At 36.4% G+C, this 18,503-nt stretch overlaps 5 protein-coding genes across 6 annotated transcripts in view; 2 read left to right on the top strand and 3 right to left on the bottom strand.

Moving 5' to 3' along the window:
- Positions 1 to 156: 156 nt before the first annotated feature.
- Positions 157 to 2,728, bottom strand: LOC110420151 (uncharacterized). The gene is made up of 3 exons (XM_021433354.2): positions 2,483 to 2,728; positions 721 to 921; positions 157 to 420 (listed from the first exon to the last, which is right to left on the bottom strand). The coding sequence occupies exons 1-3, from the start codon at positions 2,591 to 2,593 to the stop codon at positions 385 to 387; spliced, it is 348 nt and encodes a 115-aa protein (XP_021289029.1). The 5' UTR covers positions 2,594 to 2,728; the 3' UTR covers positions 157 to 384.
- Positions 2,729 to 3,084: 356 nt separating this feature from the next.
- On the bottom strand, positions 3,085 to 4,852 carry LOC110420152 (uncharacterized). The gene is made up of 2 exons (XM_021433355.2): positions 4,615 to 4,852; positions 3,085 to 3,456 (listed from the first exon to the last, which is right to left on the bottom strand). Exons 1-2 carry the CDS (start codon positions 4,723 to 4,725, stop codon positions 3,229 to 3,231), a joined length of 339 nt encoding a protein of 112 aa, XP_021289030.1. The 5' UTR covers positions 4,726 to 4,852; the 3' UTR covers positions 3,085 to 3,228.
- A 2,512-nt stretch (positions 4,853 to 7,364) lies between these two features.
- On the top strand, positions 7,365 to 12,643 carry SIEL (ARM repeat superfamily protein). Its single transcript, XM_021433818.1, has 8 exons — positions 7,365 to 8,152; positions 8,264 to 8,344; positions 8,521 to 8,745; positions 9,170 to 9,361; positions 9,688 to 9,828; positions 9,979 to 10,068; positions 10,840 to 11,372; positions 11,694 to 12,643. The coding sequence occupies exons 1-8, from the start codon at positions 7,508 to 7,510 to the stop codon at positions 12,616 to 12,618; spliced, it is 2,832 nt and encodes a 943-aa protein (XP_021289493.1). The 5' UTR covers positions 7,365 to 7,507; the 3' UTR covers positions 12,619 to 12,643.
- A 103-nt stretch (positions 12,644 to 12,746) lies between these two features.
- Positions 12,747 to 18,165, bottom strand: LOC110420490 (influenza virus NS1A-binding protein). Of its 2 annotated transcripts, none has more exons than XM_021433819.1 (11): positions 17,808 to 18,165; positions 16,961 to 17,136; positions 16,580 to 16,761; positions 15,804 to 16,484; positions 15,586 to 15,663; positions 14,712 to 15,036; positions 14,428 to 14,627; positions 13,936 to 14,012; positions 13,659 to 13,760; positions 13,102 to 13,288; positions 12,747 to 13,014 (listed from the first exon to the last, which is right to left on the bottom strand). In XM_021433819.1, exons 2-11 carry the CDS (start codon positions 17,133 to 17,135, stop codon positions 12,919 to 12,921), a joined length of 2,103 nt encoding a protein of 700 aa, XP_021289494.1. In that variant the 5' UTR covers position 17,136; positions 17,808 to 18,165; the 3' UTR covers positions 12,747 to 12,918. The 2 variants fall into 2 exon arrangements, with proteins under 2 accessions (XP_021289494.1, XP_021289496.1); XM_021433821.1 differs by having other exon boundaries at positions 16,580 to 16,716.
- The window catches only part of LOC110420636 (patellin-6-like), a 1,824-nt gene continuing 1,091 nt past the window's right edge, over positions 17,771 to 18,503 (top strand). The window contains exon 1 of the mRNA XM_021434018.2: positions 17,771 to 17,834. Within this exon, the coding sequence (XP_021289693.1) occupies positions 17,771 to 17,834 (64 nt within the window). The remainder of the gene's footprint in view (positions 17,835 to 18,503) is intronic.

Here is an 18,503-nt window from a genome sequence, read left to right as displayed (position 1 = left end):
CTCAACCAGACAACACATAAAAGCCTAAATCAGCAAGCGTAAAATGAGAAGCTACTAGGGCAATTGTGTCGGCTCTAGACTTTTGCTAGAGCACTGCAAACCGTGCAGCACATAGTTCAACATTATTTCAAATCGATCAAAACAGCCGATGATCAGTAAACAAAATAAAGTGGCTTTCGCTCATGTGCCACAACTTCATATAGGCTAGTGCCAGATTAGTGCACATTAATGTTTTGCATATCATGTTCCTAAGAAAACACATAGATAAACAACATAATAACATGCCAACCGTTACCAAATTGTTTTCAACACCAATTCACTAGGGAAATAAAGCATTCTGAACAATCAACATTGATGTTTTGAGAAATTTGGCACATGACAGACTCAGAAGGTGGATCCATTCCATCCAAAGTTGGAACCCTGCCAAATAATCAAAGTATCAGCACTATCAAGCAGCAAGTGCCACAAATGAGTGCTAAATATCATCACAGGCTAAAGAAATGGTATAACTTGGACTCACAATAAAGCTAATGGGAGCAATGCTCACAGTATGAAACAGAAAAGATTTATTTACATTATCTAGTGCTGATGTAAAGCATGCAAACACTGTGCATATTCTTGGCTTTGGTGTGCCTAAACAAACAGGGAAATGCAATGAGAAGGAGACAAATAGAACAATGACCCATCATCCGGACGATTAAGAAAGAAGAGATAGCTTGCCTTAGTGTCATAGAATTTGAGGAAGAACCGTGACTTAGGCACTTGTAGCTTGGTTTCAAGAATTGCAGCAATTGCAGCACTCAGTTTCTTGTTCACGTCTGGGTTAAGGCCACCAATGGACACCAACTCACCATAGGCAGCTGGCTGCTCAGTACCACCAAATGACATGGGCACCGAACCCTTCAACACAATCATCACATACTGCATCTCAACAGCAATAAATTAGTAATGTTTCATTCCATGGATGAACTTGCAATACTGAGAACAATATAAAGTTCCTTCTAGTTTGTTAATAAGATGCAGAAACAACAAAGGACGAAAGCAAGAGTATTCGAACAAGAACATGGATGACTTGAACCAAGAGCATACTTCTTTCACATATCAAAAGCCTCTTTCAAAATCAACAAAAGGAAGTAGAGTTTAGAATAATGCTTCCATATCTGTGAGATAAGTGAGTTATAGCTCTTTTCTAGTATCAACTGGCCTTGGTTCAAGGGGTCTTAGGATGATAAAGTGCAAAAATACAAGTTTCGGTCTTGAAAGCAGCTACTTAAGCAGACATCCAAAAGGGGACTACCCTCGAAGACCCCATTGCAAAGAAATCCTTAACTGGGTAATGATCCTTAATCACTAACAGTAACAGGATTTTACCAAATAGGATAAATTTTATACACCCAACACCAAGACTACCGCACCATACCCAGACAGCAATATTTCCCATTTGAACTAGACTCACTCACCTCAGATTATGGATATTCGAGGCAGGAGGAGGGAGGGCTAGTGGGCCCCCAACAATTTTAAAAATTTTATAACTTCCCTTTATTTTTTTAAAATTTTATAATTTTGTCCCCTTTAAAAATTTTAAAATTGTTTTAATATATTTTTATTAGTTTATAATTTTATAATTTCACCCTTACAATAATTTTTAATTTGGTGAGATGCCCCACAACAGTCCATCAATAACTAATTTTAATAAGATTAAGATAAAACCTATTGTAATAAAATTATTTCCAAACCCTACTTCTTCAAAACTTCACAACTAACTCCTCTTGTTCTCTTTTTTTTTTTTTTTTACATTTTTTTGCTATACAGAAATTCTTTAGCCAATAAGTCAATTTTCATATCAAGCTAATTCATAAGTTTGATTTATTTAATTATTTTATTTTCAATATTTTTTATTTGATAATTTTTATTTAAGATTTACCGTCTTAACCATTTTTTGTTAAAACCAACAAAATAAGAATAGGATCAAGTACCTAAAATTAACTATTACTTATTTATTTAAAAATTACTTTCTTCCAAATTATTTATGTTTTTTTTTTACTTAAATTCTTGTAAACAATCAAATTTTTTATTTGAAATTGCTTTTTCATTGAATTATTTATTGATATTGTATTTAATTTTTATGATAATTTTAAGAAATTACTTCCCGTTAATTATTTATTGGTAGTCTTTAATTTTAAGAAATTGCTTCCCCATGAAATTGTTTATTGGTAGCTCTTAATATTTTTTAGGGATTGCTTCTCGATTTTTATTATTATATTTATTAATTTTTGTTTATTGTTAAATATTTCTAAAACTTTTTTCATCTAATTTTTCTTATATTTTTGTCAAATAGACCATTATGTTCAACTCTACGCTTCAACTGATTCCGTCAATGTGGATGTCCACAGTATAAAGCAGAAATTAAAGATACACAAATTCGAGAAAGAGATGCACTACTAATGGAAAGTAATAAAACGAGAAGATATGAGAAACATACGGCCTCAGGTTTGCCGATGAGCTTGGCAACCGACGAGGTGGCTTCAGAGAGGATGGCGGAGGTGTCAACTCCATCCAGGTTCACGTTGGTTGAGAGGTTGAGGCAAGGCATCTTCTCTTTCTCAGCTTCGACTCGGGAGTACTCTTCACCTTTCTCCAACTACTGCCTCTGATGAGAGATATCAGAAAGAAACCCCGCCGATTTTCCACTCCCTTAGCTCCGCTACCCCTTTTAATTGTAAAGCGACCCAGGACCAGAACCAGCCAGGAGCAAGAGGAACCCAAATTGTCTAGTTACCAGAATGCCCCTCTCTGGGCCAATGGGCCCTTGCTCCTCTTGCCCTGGCTCTCCTAGGAAGCTAGCCTCGACCAAGAAACGATGAGAGCATCTCAGCTGTAGCCCATTTATATTTAATTTGGGCTGGACCCTTGCTGGTTCTCTTAAGTTTGTTGTCCTTTTCTACAAAATAAATGCACGACTTTTCATAATTTGATGGTTATTTCAAGCCAAACTTCTTCATATGCGTGTGCGTCTATATATATACACGTCTCAAAGCTTACGAAGGCATAGTCAGCATGTAAAAATCACAAATGCAGATCCTCTGTCAAAGTGGGAATGGTTCTCCTTTTGTCAAAGTTAATACAATTTGTTTGTGGACAAGTTGGATTTGATACTTCCATCAATAGCGTTTAGAATGATACAGAAACTGAAAGCTACGCTGATTTATTGGTAACATGATTAAGGAATTATATTTTGGAGATCTTAAGGCCCGCCGTTGTATCATAGACTTTGAGGAAAAACCGTGTTCTGGGGATAGACAACATGTTCTCTAAAATGGTGCCCAGAGTTGCAATCAACTTCCTCTTGACCTCTTTGTTAATGCCGCCCATTGAGACCACCTCGGCGTACGCAGCTGGGTCCTTGTTCCCGTTGAACGATATGGCCACTGATCCCTTGAGAATGACCATCACGAACTGCATGGAAATTAGAAGAAATGAAGATGAAACCAAGGTCTGAATTAGAAAGTAACAGAGCAAACTTAATGATCATCAGCTGCAGCAAGCCTGCAATAGTCAAATACAATGTTTTTCTTTTGGTCTGTCCACGTCGGCTTGGCAAGCGTTATTGCTAGTTTTATAGTGCCACAGAACACATGCAAGTTGTGAAACAAAATAAAAGACAGAGGATTGGTGTACAACAAATGGGACATAGCATTTGGTATTTGGCATCCGACATCCAGGTAGAGATATTACATCGTAAATGCGCGGGCCACCGACTTTTACCCGTTGTATGCTTGGATGCTTTCCTTTTTGTCGTAAAAAGTTTACTAGAATCCCATTTATGACCACCTTTTTCTGAACGTCAAAAAGTAAACGTGTGTTGCAGGCTTGTATCAGATCTGGTTTATGCTTTCATGGGGACCTGCTCTCCAATTATTGAACGCCTATGACTCCAAGTGACCACTTAGATGTACAGATGACTTGTTACTGTTCCTTGACCCTAACATCAACTAGGTAAATGGTAGCTAATCAAAGCTGTAGCATGGTTTCACCGATGTTTCAGACAAGCTTCTCATGTTGCTGCCGACAACAATATTTAATCCAAATACCAGGGGAAAAACTGGAAAGGCTGTATGTTTTGGACAAGTTTCAGATCTGCTCAGACCTTCTGCATATGATTAACACAGAAAGACAGAAGTCCACAGAAAATGAAATGCATGCAATTCGAAGCTATCCCGCACATCAGTTTCATATATGTCATAACCCCTGTTGCAAAATTACTCCAAAGTCATCTTTTAGTATCAAATTAAAGATTGTTCTGACTTGAAATCTGGGTTACCTAGCGGCTGGCTTCTCCTGAATTGATTATTTATCAACAATGTTGAAAAGTCAGGTGATTAACTTATCCAAAACAGTAGAATCCTGTACCCTTTTTTTCTCTTTGGACATATCCTACAGATACGAGCATCCAAAACATACAGGCAACACCCATATCAGTAACAGGGAAGTTTTCCGATGAAAACACCTGAACATCGAAAGTAATCTACGTGGTTTGGAAAAGGAAAAGCAGGATACAGAATGAAAATAGAAAAACACAATCTAATGATCTAAGAGAGCAGGGGAAGAGTTTACATTTTCAGGTTTTCCGATGATGGAAGCGATGGCTTTGGTGGTTTCGGAGAAGATAGGACCAGTGTCTGCCATGTCCAAGTTGAGGTTCGTTGAGATGTAAAGGCAAGGCATCTTCCTTTGCTTTTTGAGCAGAATTCTGATTGCTCTTGTGCAGGCGGTACTCACCTATAAGGTCTGGACAATTGTTCGTGGTTTATCCAAGCAAGCAGCTTGGCCTTTATATAGCCAATTTTGCCTAGGACATGATATTACTTTAATACTTTATCTTCAGGTAATGGAATCCTCTGTCTCGCCCACGTAGTCCCTCCTGTACATGATGTTCTTTTCATAAATTTAAATCGCATGTTCAATTATTGGATTTAAAGTTTCCAGATAAAAACTTTTATTAATAAAAGTAAAGTTAAACACTTAAAGTAAAATTATAAAATAAATATCAAATGAGGCACTAAATGAGTCGATTTTATACAATATTAAATATATTGACCCACCAAAAATTGCATGGTTTAACCATTCTAATCTAGTTAGATGACCATGACTAGGCTTCCATTTTGACTAAGATGCTACTAATTTTATATGTTTTCATGTAATTAAAGGGGAAAATCTATTGGACTAAGACTTTGAAGTAAACTCTAAATGGATGCATGGTCTATACTTACAAACAAACTTTATTTTCTAATATTCTCCTTGTGTATTTGAAGATTCAAAGACCAAACAAAATAGAAGAACATAACTTATGAGATGAATTATACAATCATATTCAAAGGTAGTTATAGTTTGAATTCTTCCCATCGCAAAAAATGGAATGAAAACTCTAGATACCAATTGAGTTTGAATACCAAATCAGGGGTCTACTTATTTCAATATTGGTGATAATGCCTTAATTTATTTATATTATACGAATAAATCGAAATCGAAACTTGAATAATTTATAAAAATACAAAAAACCCATTAAAGAGAAGGTAAATTGTATTTAATTTATTTAATAAAATTATCAAAATACTTTTGATTTAACCTGGATTTATTTATTAATATGCAAAAATAATGATATAAAACTCTATATAAAGTGGTTTAAGTCGGCCGCATCAGCTTGTGGAAAGAATGAATACTTTGAATTGACCGTTTGTTATATTCGTCACGTGATAAAAAAAATACCTGCCTTAAATTTCATGAAATAACACTGCCAACATAATAATAAATACTATAAATAAATAACAAATTGGGACTTGAAAAAGACCCATGGGTTGGGTTCAGCCACTCTACAGCTCAACTCGGAACTGCTTTAGCTGACCCTAACCCTTTTGAGCACGCGCATGGACCCTGGTCCATGGTTTCATGGACCACCAATTCACCAATGACTTCACCATTTTTTTTTTAAGCATTCAATAAAATAAAGAAAATGAGATAAAAAACAATTTTTTAATTAATACATTAATATAAGTTTAATACAAAATTTATTAACTAGGGTAATTGTAAATTTTCTCGAAAGTCATATAAACTCGAGTCAAACTTCGAGTTAATTAAGTTTTTTCGTTGTAAATTAGAAGATGTTAACTTAAAAAAAATGAAATTTATTTTTTTTGAGTAAAAATCTACCAAGTAGATGTACCCTATACTTTAATTGCAAAGGGAATTATTGAATAATGGTTGGTGGAATGTACTTTTCTAAGTGGTAGGCTCGACAGCCTACATTCTACAACAACTCCCATTTATTGTTAGCTTGGATTGAATTCTCACTTTCTAAAGTTTGGGGTTTCTACTTTTTCATTGTTTTTCTGTACTTGGTTAAATTAATAGCCTTAGGCACATGCCAATATAAATAGTAACACAACCACTAACTTTATTTTATTTCATAAATTAAAACTACAAGAAAAAAATTTAATCCCATATAGACAATAAAGATTTAAGTCATATGTTCATCGTGTCGTCTCTAATAAAGAATTAAATTATCTAATCATGAATACTTTATTTTAATATATGTAATTATCATATTGAAAACGATAATTTAACAAAAATTCTGTTTTTATAACATGATCAAATATAGCTTCGGACTTTGAAACTATAAAAAAGTATATTAGAATTGGTTTTGTTCGAAGTTGGCTTACTGATAAATGATTTTTAAACTTGCCCTATTCTCAATCAAGCGAATCAATTACACTTTTGATAGTATAAAATACTTAAAAAAAATAAAAGAATTTATAATTTAGATAAAACTCAAATTTTTTAAAAAATGGAATATGTAGTGGAATATCAATTATTCTTAATTTCCTCTAACTTGATTGTATGCCATATAGTATTGTAAGTTGATTTTTTGTATTCATTCTCTTTTAATATTTCTCTGGGTTTTAAATTCTTATTTTTTTAATTACTCTTATCATATTTTTCTCACTTATTTGTTATTCTTCTTTGTAATTTAAATCATTTCAATAAAAATAATAATTTTATTTTACTTATTTTACTTCCAAAAATAAAATGGAAAAATGTATTTCAATATAAAAATTCCATAATTTTCCAAAAGGTCAAAGTAAAGGAGAATAAATGTATTACACTATACCATAAAGTAATTAAGTAATTATATTGGAATTAATATTTTATTTTAATGATTATTCATTCATTTTAATTAATTAATATTATCATTATAATTATATTTTTTTTATTTTTTTTATCATATAAAAAGTGTAAAAAAATAATACTAGGAATAAATATAAGAAAAATTGGCCGAAAAATAGATGGAAGAAAATGGTGCAGTCTAGGCGGGAAACGAAAGTCCGTTGGGCTTTGGTGGGTCGATTTCGGAAAGGCAAAGCGGAAAATTCCCGGTAATATTCCCGAATTCAAAATCCTTTTCCATGGTCGCAGAGCTCGAGCGTAGGAGTTCAGTTCACGGTAATCGGCGATGGAGCAGCTCGTGATGAACTCAATCGAACAATCCCTCGACAATAATCAGCCACTCTCTTTTCAAACCCTAGCGTCCGTCAGATCCCTCGTTATCAACCCCAGCACCTCCGATTCCACGCTCTCTTCAGTCCTTGACGCCCTAACTCGCTCTCTTCAACTCACTCGCGACTCCGTCTTCCTCCACCACGTCGTTAAGCTCCTCACCGACCTCTCCTCTCGCCGCCCCCACCTATCCCCTATTGCCATTGATTTGCTCCGTTCCAACTCGCTCTTCACCTCCTCCGATTCGCCTCGCCTCGTTTGTGAGTCACTCTCCGCACTCGTTTCACTCACTTCATCCCAAAACGGCGTTGACGATGCTCGCTTCGTGTCTCTCTGCCTCGGTCCTTCTGTTTCCGTACGGCTATGGCTATTGAGGAATGCGGAGAAGTTTGCAGTGAGGGGTTCGGTGTTATTAGCTGTGTTTTTAGGGTTTACGAGGGACCCGTATCCGTATGTGAGGAAAGCAGCTTTGGATGGATTGGTAAAATTGTGTGAGAAGGGTGATTTTGATGATCGTGATGTTGCTCAGGGATGCTATTTCCGTGCTGTTGAGCTGCTTTGCGACGCAGAGGATTGTGTCAGATCTCCAGCAGTTCGTGCAGTAAGATTCTCTGTCCTAGCTTCTTTGTTAGTTTACGATGCGCTTCATAATTAATTGTGAATTTGTACAATTTCTGATTTATCTCTCTTGTCTAATTGTTTTTAAATTTAGGTCTGTGATTGGGGTAAAATGATTGTTGTATCCACTGAAGAGTGGAACAAACAAGACTTGGCAGATGCAGTATTTATCCAGGTATTTTAGAAAAGAAAAAAGAAACATTAAATTTGGAATTGATGTTTGATTTAGTAGTAATATGTAGTGCATGAATATGTTGGGTAGTGTAATTTTAATTCATGCCAACTCTAAATATATAGGATTTTAAGCATTTTCCCCCCTCTTATTTGTTTTTCCTGAACATATGCTTGCAGCTCTGCTGTATGGTAAGAGATATGAGTATGGAGGTAAGGCTTGAAGCCTTTGATGCCCTTGGGAAGATAGGACTTGTATCTGAAGATATCTTGCTGCAAACCGTGTCTAAGAAAGTCCTAGGGATGAACAAAGAAAAAATTTACAAACCAATTGAAGGGCTTGAAATTTCAGCTTCTGGTGCTGCTGGAGCTTTTGTACATGGGCTTGAGGATGAGTTCTCTGAGGTAAGATTTGCTGATTTGGTAGCTATGCTTGGTCTTATTACTTGTATGATTGTTTTGTGTTAGAAAGAGTGGTATTCTGTTTCGACTTTTGGCCTTTTTGGATCAACTTGCTCATGTATCACAGTCCATATCTAAGCAGTTTGCTAGCACTTTGAGGGTGCAGCTTGGCATGGTTCTTCCAGTTTTATGTACCAATATATTGACTCTGAATGTGTTTATATTTGTATATGATTAAATTAGTTAGGAGCCTTAGTTTGATAGGGTAGACACATAATGTAGAGAACAACAATATTATGACAGCCATGCATAGAAATGTGGTCCACACGTTGACTTATCTGAAGTTAGGCCATGTCTCTGCAGTTCAAAGGCAATTTCCCCCTTGGCATGGCTTTTGTTTATGATGCTGTCTGTGCTTAATCTGAAGGTACGAATGTCTGCCTGTTACTCTTTGCGTACGCTCACTGTCTTCTCTTTGCGATTTGCTGGTGAAGCCTTAAACCTGTTGATGGACATGCTGAATGATGATTCGACAGTTGTCAGGCTACAAGCTCTGGATACAATGCATCACATGGCAACTGGCGATAATCTAAAAGTTGAAGAAATACACATGCACAGGGTAGGGTTTTTCTCTTTTCTTTTCGCACACATAAATTTATCAATCCTCACCTCTTAACAGTTGTCCCATTCAAGGCAGTTAATTTAACATGCAAGTTACTCTTTGAGTTATTACGAAGAACTTTCGTCGTTTATGTTTCTCTCCTAGTCTCTCTCTTTTTCTTGGTGAAGCCATGGCATTTGTAAAATTGCTGTTCTTTCAAAGGAGTTTTGACTCCGTTTCCTGTTAGGTTATGGTACATAACTATATAATTCTTCTCTATACAGGTTTCTCCTGTTTAAATGATAGACTTCATATTAACCATCATTTTTTGCCTGATTTGGCAGTTTCTGGGAACCCTTTTTGACAGCAGTTCTGCCATAAGATTTGTGACAAGGAAAATACTCAAATTAGCAAAGCTACCAAAGTTGGGGTTGTTTAAATTGTGTATTGATGGCCTTCTTGGAAATTTGGAGACATATCCAGAGGTTGTTTCTCCTTTTTTCAGTTTGTACCTTCAAGTGGCTTTTTGGGCTGCATCTTTTATTTTTTTCAGTTTGTGTATTACTTGATTCCCAGCAGCTTTATCTATCTGTTGCTGCTTTTCTTTTCCACTTATTTGTTTAAGTCGTTTCCAGGATGAAGTTGATGTCTTCTCCGTTTTGTTTCATATTGGGAGAAATCATGGGAAGTTCACCGTTTGCATGATTGAGGAGGTTTCTTCAGAGGTTAGCTTGGTTTTAAATAAACTTTTTTTGTGTATTGCTTCTACTTGGTGGCCTTACCTGCTCAACTATAAGAGTAATGGTAGCATTAAAATATTATGAGCAAGCTTTCTTAATTAAAATTTGTTAGAATTAACATGCTTGTTAGGAATACTTTTTTAGGATTTTAAATTTGCAGACAGTTATTGTTAGTTTCCCTTCTTTACATGTTGTTAGTGGCATTAGTTGTCAGTTTAATTCCTTGTTCAGTTATGTTTTTCTCTTTTGTACTAGAGCTTTAAGAAGCCTAGATATTCTGTAAGAAAATGAAACTCCATTCAGCCTCTGTTTTGCTGATATTCTTATCCTAAGCCTTTTTCTAAATTTTTATCTTTTTCTTTCTTGATTTCTTTATCAAATTTATATAGTGAGAATTCACATATCTTCCGAATGATGCATCAGTTGTTTTTTTGCACATAGAAGTTTATGTTACCATGAATGTTGCTAGTGCATTTGGGCAGAATTGACCAATTATTAAATAATTTCAGACCCCTAACAAACAAAACTTTTCTAAAATAACAAATTAAGAAATACATGTGCATTCATGCTGAATTCAATAAATGAAGTTAACAAAGAAGTTAAGCAATGTGGACATCTCAATATTGCTGTTATGTTGGGCATCCCCCCACTATTTGTTATCTTTGTTCTTTTCTCTCCTAGTTTGCCATGTAAGTACTTGTCAGATCAAATGACATTGATTTTTGAATCTGTTTACCCTCTTATTTTTTGCTTCAGCTGGAGCCAGCTTTTGGAGGCAAATTGGGCTTTGATAGTACAAAAATAGCAGCATTTCTAGTGCTGGCCATCTCAGTTCCACTGTCACATGAAAAGGATGCTCGTGGTGTTCCAGCTAGGATATTCTCTTATGCAGTTACATGGCTGGGGAGAATCTCTCATGCTTTAAGTGATCTTATGAGCCAAGAAACGCTTTTGGCTTATTTATCTGAGTGCAGTAGATCCTCTACCATTTCTCTTGCTGACTTTAAAATAAAAGACGCATTGCCAACAGTGGAAGGTGATATGCCATCTCATCTCTGTTCTGACATTGGTAGTCCTGTCAGAATTCCCTTGTGGCAACAAGATGGAGAGACCTCCGACCATCATCATACGAAATTGTGGAGTTTAGGGAAGTCAGCTACTCATGCAGAATATGAGCTGGGGGAGCATGATGAATTAAGAAAGTCTTTAAATCTTATCTTTAGAAAGGTTAAGGACTTGTGGCCATTGGTACAATTAGGCTGCACAAATGAAGCATTGAAGGCTATAAGGCAAGTAATGTAGTTAATTATTTTTCATTCCTTTACGCATTTTATTACCATATATGAGCCAGAGATTTGTGTCTACTGACAAGCAACCCTTTCCTGCCTTTTCAATAATCTTGTTTTATGGAGTGCAGTTCTGTTTTGTGATATCAATTATTCTTTAGTGATCTGTACAAGACATTAAATATTAAACATGTGGATTTATCTATCTCCTTCTCATGCATAACCAAATTAATGATACATTTTGTGAGAACCAATATCATTAGTTGTGTCATCTTGGACTTTCCATGTACCATATGTTTGTTTTCTTATCTTTGGCTCAAACAGGGCATGTAAGGAAGAAGTGGCATCATATACTGCAGAGTCCCCAGGATCTGCTGGTGCTGTAGCATTTACACTGCAGTATCTCCGAGTTACAAAATTGCTTGTTGCAGTTTGGGAGCACCTTATGCTAACAAAAAGGCTTAATCCCTATGGAGTGGGAAAATTAGAGCTTCTATTAGCAAAATTAGACAGGAGGCTCAGAGAAATCAACAACAGGTTCATCGGCTTGTCCAAAGGAGAGGAGTTGCAAATCATGGAACTGATAGTTGTGGCTTGTCTTTTGAGGTTGTCCAAAGTCGAGATCTGCTGTTATGAAACTGCCATGAAAAAGTTGTCTTCTACAATTTCCCATGTAGAATTTCTCCACAAGGAGGGATCCATTGAACCATCTCATTTTATAGTTGAAGTCAAGAAATCATTACATGACGTTGGCTCATCAATTGGTGGTAACACCTTTAAGCCACTTCTCTTCAAGAAGTTAGTCGACTCCTTCTCTTTTGAGCAGTTTGTGTTATGTGTAAGTCCTAGGTACCTAAATGCAGAACTGGAAGTTCCTGGTAATGATTCTGAAAATCCTCTTCCTTTTATCTCGGGAATCCCTGCTTCTATACCACTTGTGATCACTTTGCATAACATTTTGAGCGATAACAGGCTGTGGCTTAGGATAAGTATGAGTGAGGAGTCAACTCAGTTTGTTTTTTTAGATTTGAACCTAATCAGAGGCAATAATGAGGTTAGGAAATTCACCTTTGTGGCTCCCTTTTATCTAACCCCAAAAGCAGTTTCCTTTACTTTGCGGGTTTCTATAGGAATGGAATGCATGGGAGAGACTCTTCATCTAGTCAAAACCTTTGGGGGTCCTAAATGTGAGCTAACATATCTTTCCCCCGAGAAAGAGATTTTTCTTTGTAAGAGCACTAAATGTTGAGTAAATCAACTGTCTTTTCTTATTATCACTTTGGCATGACATTTATTAAGGTACACACCATATGCTAGGACCAATATATTGCTAGCTTGAAGCTTGATGATAGTGTGGGTCATAGATAATAATGACAATATGAGAAATAACTATGAAATTGATTATGAGATTGTATTTCCACATTATAACAAAAAACATTTGTTGCTTTCATCCCATAGGCTTACAAAAAACTTAGCTGAGATGAAGGTTTCATCGGTGGCCAGCGAAACTATTATGTAAGCTTCCACCTCTCAATCCATGTCTATATGTTTATGACTTCAAAGCAATAGCTGATAAGAAGCACCTTTTCCCAACAGCCTTGGTGGTTTTCAATTCCCATCCCTGGCCCTCCTTGAAACATTCCACCTGTTAACAACATTTCAGTAAATCAAAAAACACAAAGCAGTAACTGATGCACCTATATAATGAATGGGATGTAGAAAAGGAACATACAGAGTCTACAATGTCTTCACCAGCTCTCAGGCCACCAATAACATATATTGATCCTTTTACCACAGCAGCAGCCGCATATCCCCTGGCCTGGTTAATCGGTTCCCCACTCATCCATGATCCGAGACGCGGATCAAATATTTCAACGCTTGGAACCATTTTAGTACCATCAAAACCACCGATAGCATACCTATCAAAGGAAGCAGTTCTCATTAAGAAGATAATTTTTCACTTCTATATTGCTTTTCCGGATAATTAGGGTTAATAACCTGAGGCATGAGATTGATTACGTAATATGGTATATGCTATGCAATGCTCCTGATCACATCAAGGAAGCTGATTACTTACAAACCCAAGTTTTCTTTAAAGAACGGAAAAATGGTTACTTTCAAGGCAAAGCATAGCCCTGGACATGTTTAAGGTACCATATGTGCAATCTTCCGGATTTGTATTAGGCACAATAGAGCATTTTGTCTGGAACATCCACAAACAGGGCCATCTCTCTCACTGTCAACTGAAGCTAATAATGATATGAAAATAATGACAAGAAAAAAGCTTACAGTCTTTCATCCAAAACAGCCAGAGAGTGGCAGCCTCTCTTTGTGCTCATGCTTGCAATTTTGGTCCATGAATGCTCTCTGGGGTCAAATCTTTCAGCAGACCTGATGCAGTATCAAATTTTAGTTAAACTCTGAATGTTCATGGCTTGGGTGAATGGATCCACAAACTAATTCATGAATATACTAATGGGTTCATGAAAGCAACCATGTGTGAATGTTTACGTATGTATGACAGTGTATGGAGAAAAACAGAAAACAAAATGGCATCACAACTTACTTCAGGTAATCATTCCCATCATATCCACCAGTAGCATAAATTGTGCCATTAAGTTCCACAGCAGCAAGAGCAAATCGCTGCAAAACCAAGTTCGGGTAAAATTTAGCATTAATAACTTATACATAAGTGATGCATGTTATAGAAGAGTTGCATAATTCAAGGATGCTGAAAGCATACATGCAACACAACAAATGCAAGGTGCATAAATTCCAAACAGAGGCACATCATACCCTGAAAACCTGATAAAAGATGACTCCTCACTTCCGTAAATCAACCAAATAATAAACCCACTATTAACCATATTATTTCTTTTAATGGGAGATATTAATCAGAAACTAAGGGCATCCCTAGTCCTGAAATTGAAATTTTAGTACTTTAAGTTATTATTACCTTCTTGAAGGACATTCTTCAAATATATGCATATTATCTCTCTCAACGCTGGGAAAATGTCAAAACCTTAACCAAAAGGAAAAAGTCAAGCACAACATTCACCTTTTGCAGCATTGACCGTGTGTTGATCCATCGTCCAAGAATTGAGTCGAGCATTTCAACATCTGCAAAGCATTGAACCCCATTCCCACCACCGATTGCAAATATTTTTCCATCCAATGCAGCTCCAGCTAAACTTCCCTTCTTGTCCTTTAGGGAAGGGCAGAGGGTCCACTGATTCCTTGAGGGGCTATATGATTCAACTTCATAAAAAACATAACAGCCACATGAGACATAAGAAAAAATTTAGTTAGAAGAACAAGTAGGAAATTAGGACAAGCTAATACCTGTATCATACCATGAATAACCATCTCCACCACCAAAGACATACAGATCACCATTCAACTGTGCAGTTGAAGCATATGAACGAACAGAACTCATGGGGTGAACAGATTTTATCACATCTTGAGATGGGAAATACGAATCCAATGCTGCTAACCATGATTCACCATCATATCCTCCCACTAAAAATATTGACTCAGTAGGATCCAATTGCAGCTCCTCAGAAGACTCAATTGCCTGTCCATTAACATGTTCAACAGAATCATTGGACAAGGATTCCAGCATCAGACAACGAACTTTTAGTTTTTGAATTTCCATTTCTGCTGCAACCTGAAAGGCCAGAGTTGTAGGTATTATCCATTGCACTGATCGGAATTAAAAACAAGCTCTACATGCACAATTTTCAGTTACTATTATAGATATAGAGTACTTCCTTTCTTGCAACAAACTTGGTAAAAGCACCTTTCGTTTCAACATGTAGAGTGGATTTCTAGGGCATTAATGCAATTTAACATTCTACCTTATCTAAAAGTATTCCTTAATATGCTTCAACCTAATACAGTCAAGAACACTTTTGGTCCATGTGAATATAGATTAAAAGGCAGAATGTTTCATTATTCTGAAATCCATCATCCTAGACTGGGGTATTACAGAAGATGGATCAATCAACACAGAAATAGCGGCAAAAATAAGAGCCAGCAGAGCCAGAATTTAAAAAGTCCACAGCCAGAGTAATAAGAAGAATTTGTAGTGAAAATTCTAGTCACTTGAAAGCTTAAAACAATGGTTTTGCTCTTCCAATTGTTTATTATATTATAAATCTTGTCAGACAAGAAAAGAAAAGGAAAGAGAGAAAAAGAAGTGCGGTGCAATTTGTACCAGTTTTTGCTCCATCTGAATCATCTTCACGGATTGTTCTGCTTTAAATGTCCTGAGCTCTTCCATCCCTTGAATCAACTACAAAACAAGTAGATAAACAAATGAGAACAAAACGTTGTCTTATTTAAATTTTTTTTAACCAAAAAAAGGACCAAATCTAACAGAATCCTTCCCGGTTCTCTGTAAAACATATCTGAACAATAGAGGTTCTCAAACACCTGAGCTATGACGGATTGACATTGAGATGAAGAACAGGCAGCATCTTCAGTCTCTGGCACCAAATCCATTTGCTCCCTTGAGGAAACACTATCTTCAAAGTGTGTCCCTTTCATAACAGTGGAATCTTCCACATTATTCATCAAAGAAACATCTTGGTCTTTGCGTTTTTGAGCCAGTTCTTTCAGTTTAATCAATATAAAGTCTTTCTCATCTTGTCCTGTTGTCTTTGCATCTACATGAGCTTCCAGTGAATCAAAAGGAGTAAAATCTGTAGAATCTGATTTTCCACTTGACTGACTAAAATGCTCAACCTCTTGAGCTGGGGGCTTATATCCTTCATCTGCTACTTTTATTTCATCGAAATAAACATCTGTATCTGATTTTTTGCTTGAATGATTAGAATGCTCCATCTCTGTAGCAAGTTGTCTAAAACCCTCACCTTCCCCATTTGTGCCAGTTGAAGGAAGAGCTTGGAAGATATTTCTCCACTTTGCTGTATTATGAGGTAGATAAGTGCTTGGAGAAACAGCTAAAGAAGCTAATAAGGACATCAATTTACTTGTTTGAGTATGGTCTAGCTCAAACCAGAAATGATTACGGCAGTAATAATTGTCTGCAATAATAGGTCTAAATTGTTCTTCAAGCAGTGGTTGGCAGTGTAGTCGAACGCGAATCTGAACCTTTAATTCAGAAAACAAAAATATCAGCAACAGATGGAAGCAAATTAAAAAAAAAAAGAAGAGAGATTAAACATTAAGGAACGTTATAGGAATACTTGTGCAGGATATTGTGTTTTCTCTGAACCATCAGTAGTCCATCCATATGGGTTGATGTTCATCTGACCACGGCTGGCAGCCTCAAAGATTCCATGTAGTTTCCGATCAGTGTAGTTGAACAGAAACAATGGCAATCCTGGATCGATGTTTTTCACAAATGAAAAGTGTTGTGCTGGTAAGCCTGATAAAAATCAAACCAACAATTACCATGGCAGTCAAAAGTTCATTCTGAAAAAAAAAACGAAGCCAAAGAAACTAATCTATCTGTAAATGTTCTTAACCAAAAGGAAACCCAATTTAATGGGATTGGAAAGGGAAAACAAACAGGTAACTGAAAAACAAGTGGCGGAAAAAATGCAACTGAAATGGAGATGGCATACCAAAAAGCTGATTGAATAGACATTCTTTGAAGGTGCTATCCTTGCAACCGAATATGACACCACCAAGCTGACTCTTCCTCAGATTTCTAGCAGCCACATTGCTGTTCGTCAGGTTTGGAGTATAAGGTGCATTTCCATTAACAAGGAATGTCTGCGGCTTCCTCCCCGTTCCCATTCTGTGATACAAAAATCCAAATATGAATTAGAAAACGGAAAAGCTTTTCTGATCAGGGATTATTGACAGTTCAAATCACACATATGAAAAAGGCAATCTTAACTATACCCTACTGTCACTAATGCTACTAAGCAAAGTTCACACTAATAACCATGGTTTCTACATGCTGATATCAGTAAATTCCTAATGATTAAAATGATGAGACAATACATGAAGCACAAAAACCTCAAGCAAAGGGCTATAATTAATCCAAGACACAATCTTTAATCACCAAAATGAAGAAAAAATAAAAATTTCTCAACTTTCGTGCACAATATATAACCTTTACAATTTCATTAAGAAACAGCTGCAAATTCATTAAGCACAATGTAAGAAAAAGTGGTGGAATTTAGAGAGCCAAAACACACTTCAGAAGCAAGCTTAACAAACATGATAGTAATTTACTTAAAAACAAAGAGCAAGAAGAATCCGATGAACCACTTAATCCACTAAAAGCAGCGAAAATGAAAACAAAAAAGAAAGAAATAGCAATCCATCGGGTTTGGGACTCTAGAAAGCAAAAGGAAGAGCGAGTTCATCGTGTGCATCAAACCGATTAATCACATTCTCGATAAAAGCTTGCAAGAAACAAAAAAATGGAAGCTTTGAAGCAAAAAGGAGAGAGAATCGTACAGTGGGGAGTGAAGTTTGAGTGTGACGGTTGGTTTGGTTTGCAGCAAAACACAAACTGAAAGGCTTCGCCGAGGAGGCTCTCTCACACAAAGCGCGAAACAAGAAATGCCTGCTTTAACAAAACAAAAGTGCCCATCGCCCGCTGCCCCAGTAATCCTTTTTTAAAGCAATTGCACATCGACGGCTCATTTTACCACATGCCATGCCATTTGTCAAATAAGGTAAACACTTCTAGTGCTTTCTTTCTTTGCTCTTCTAGGCAAAGAGTTGTTGCGTTAGAATTGGGCAAGTAAATTGGAAGTAAAGAGGAAATGAAATACACCCACTAGAGAAAGTTGTTTCCTTTTTACCTTCATGCCTGGAGCATGAAGAAAAACACACTTGGGTCTTTACTGGTTCTAGACAATAAATAGAATTCTGGATGACAAGTCCAACCCAGTTCTTGGTTTGGATGGTGGGTAGACCTGTCAATATGGGTCGGGTCGGTTCAACCCGGTCTTAATTTTTATGGGTTGAAAAAATATGAACAGGGTCGGGTCAGTCCATATTTTATATGGGTTACAAAATGTTCAACCCAGCCCACCCCTTGCTAGCCCATGAGCCGGGCCGGGCTAACCTATTTTTTTCAAAAAAAATTATTTATATTACTCATCAATACAAATATATAACTATTCTATGATTTAGTCCATAAATTAA

Source organism: Theobroma umbraticum, unplaced genomic scaffold (assembly GCF_002168275.2).
Source record: "Theobroma umbraticum cultivar Fairchild unplaced genomic scaffold, ASM216827v3 scaffold_86.0, whole genome shotgun sequence".
NCBI classification, from domain to species: Eukaryota; Viridiplantae; Streptophyta; class Magnoliopsida; order Malvales; family Malvaceae; genus Theobroma; species Theobroma umbraticum.
This window is presented reverse-complemented; position numbering and strand designations above follow the sequence as displayed.